This window comes from Mandrillus leucophaeus, unplaced genomic scaffold (assembly GCF_000951045.1).
Source record: "Mandrillus leucophaeus isolate KB7577 unplaced genomic scaffold, Mleu.le_1.0 Scaffold2, whole genome shotgun sequence".
Classification (NCBI taxonomy): domain Eukaryota; kingdom Metazoa; phylum Chordata; class Mammalia; order Primates; family Cercopithecidae; genus Mandrillus; species Mandrillus leucophaeus.
The window spans coordinates 5061008-5063546 of NW_012102031.1; the positions used below are offsets into that span (position 1 = coordinate 5061008).

Genomic DNA, 2539 nt, shown 5'->3' on the forward strand with positions numbered 1-2539 from the left:
CTCTCAGGCCCATCTGAGACCTCAACAGCTTCTGAGTGTTTTTGCTGGGCTGTGCCCTGCCCATGGTGCTGAGGACACAGAGGTGAGCCATGGCCATAACAGCTCCGAGGGGCTATGCATGGGGGCCTGGCCATAAATTCTGTATACAACTGGAGGAATGGACAACGAAGGAACAAAATGTGCACACAGTCCAGAAACAAAACAAGGGAGCAATGGATTCTGCTTGGGGGAGTCAGGAAGACAGGAAGCTGGCATTGGAAGATAGAGAGGAAATTCCAGGCAGAGGGAATGACATCATCAAAGTACAAACTAAGAATAAGACAAAAAATAAGAACCAGAAGACTCTGACACACTTACCAAGGGTTCGTTTCCAGCCAGCACTGCAGTAAACATTGTGAATGTTTCACCATTTCATCCTCCCTCCAGCCAGGTGCTCTTCTTGTCTCCGTTTCTCTGACAGGTGGGCAGGTGCCTGGTGTACTTAGAAGCATGGTGGGCAGGCTGTTATACAGAAAGTGCAAGGGGGTGCTGGGGCCTGGGAACAGTAGGGGGGCCTTGATCACCCTCACCCTGCACTCCGCTCAGGTGCAGACATTCCATGGAGACCTACTGCAGCACATGGAGAAGAACACCAAGCTGGACATGCAGTTCATCAAAGTGAGTCTGGCCTCCCCGCTCGGCCCCAACCCATCGTAGGCAGGACCCCCTCTCCCATTTGACAGGTGGGCACACACAGGCCAGTGCTGAGCATTAACTGGGCCCCAGATTATCCATGTTCCCAGCTGAGCCCCGAGTCTCCAAACTTCCAGGGTCCTGATCTCTGTAAGGGGTGTCTTGAGCTCTCTGATGTGGGGGGATTCTCCCTCCCCAACTCCACCCTACTCCAGGACAGCCGCCAGCACTATGAGCTCGAGTACCGCCACCGAGCGGCCAACCTGGAGAAGTGCATGTCTGAGCTGTGGCGCATGGAGCGCAAGAGAGACAAGAATGTGCGGGAGATGAAGGTGCGAGGGCCGGGAAGCGGGGGTGAGCCGGCAAGGGCGGGTGGGCAGACCTTGGGGCGAGACCGGGCCCTGGGAACCCCGAACACCTCCCTGAGCTCCCCCACCGAGCACCAGCACAACTGTGATGAGCGTGGCTGGGGAGGTCAGCCAGCCCCTGGTGGGGTGGGCGTCACTAGCTCCCAGGGCCACGCCCAGCACCGCCCCTTGCCCTGTGGCTTCCTGGCCTTCCCCAGAATCCCCGGGTCTCTCCTGCAACCCCATCCCACCTCCCCCGTCTCCTACTTCACCGAGAAAATTGCTCGCTTGGACATGGTGCCAAAGGTGTCATCCACCAGCTGCCCATCCTCCTCCCCTCCCTCCTGCCAGGCAGAGGTATCCCGCCCCGCTAAGTCCATTTTCCCCCTCCTGAGCCTGGGGCCCCATCCCTGGCCTCTGTCTCAAAGATCCAAACCCTCTACCTCCCTTCCCGTCTCTTCTTCTGGCTCCTGACTCCTTTAAGTGAGCTCATGCCTCCCCTCCTCAGAACCTTCCCCCTAAATAGGGGCTATTAATCTACTCATTCATATTCTAATTAAACCCGTCCCCCTGCTCCCCTCCCCCAGCCCGTGCTTGGGCTTATGCTGGGTGCCAGGGACAGAGCGAGGGCTCAGACACCAGCCCTGCTTGCGAGAAGCACCCGGGCGAGGAGGACGCAGGGCCCAGACTCATAACAAGGCTGCCGATGAGGGGGCAGGCTTAGGAGCTAGGGTGGGCTGGGTGATGGGGGGTGGGCTTGGGGAGGCGCAGTCAGGAAAGACAGGGGGCTTGAACAGCTGGCGCCTGTGGGCGAGGTGGATGGGATGAGACACACCCACCGCCCCCAGCCAGAACTCCCATTCCCTCCAGGAGAGTGTGAACCGGCTGCACGCCCAGATGCAGGCCTTCGTGTCTGAGAGTCAGCGGGCGGCTGAACTGGAAGAGAAGCGGCGCTATCGCTTCCTGGCAGAGAAGCACCTGCTACTTTCCAACACCTTCCTGCAGTTCTTCGGCCGGGTGAGCTGAACTGGGGGACAGCAGGCGGGGCGCTTCTAGGAGCTGCCCCCGCCCTGAGTGGCCGTACACAGAGATGTCCCTGCCTTCTTCCCTCTTCCCTCCCTTCCTGCCTCTTCCCTCCCTTCCTGCCTGTCTGTAGAAATTCATTTTATTTTGCTCTCTCCATCCATTTCTTTCTTTGTTTCTGGGTTTGCTTGTATCACTGTACATTCACTCATTTATTCACTCGTGATATTGTTTGTTTTTAATGCATTCACTAATTCATGCATTTATTTATTCATGTGTGCACCATTTTTTAATTCCTGCTTGTATATTTTCACAATTCACAAATTCATTAATTGATAGGTTTGTTCAGTTATTGTCTATTAATTTTCTCTTATTTATTTATTTATTTATTGAGACAGCGTTTCACTGTTGTCCCCCAGGCTGGAGTGCAATGGCGCAATCTTGGCTAACAGCAACCTCCGCCTCCCGGGTTCAAGCGATTCTCCTGCCTCAGCCTC

General features: G+C 55.8%; 1 protein-coding gene across 1 annotated transcript in view; it reads left to right on the forward strand.

Moving 5' to 3' along the window:
* The window catches only part of BAIAP2L2 (BAI1-associated protein 2-like 2), a 40933-nt gene that overhangs the window by 26286 nt on the left and 12108 nt on the right, over window positions 1-2539 (forward strand). The window contains exons 5-7 of the mRNA XM_011979127.1: window positions 586-657; window positions 888-1004; window positions 1890-2036. Coding sequence (XP_011834517.1) covers window positions 586-657; window positions 888-1004; window positions 1890-2036 — 336 coding nt within the window. The remainder of the gene's footprint in view (window positions 1-585; window positions 658-887; window positions 1005-1889; window positions 2037-2539) is intronic.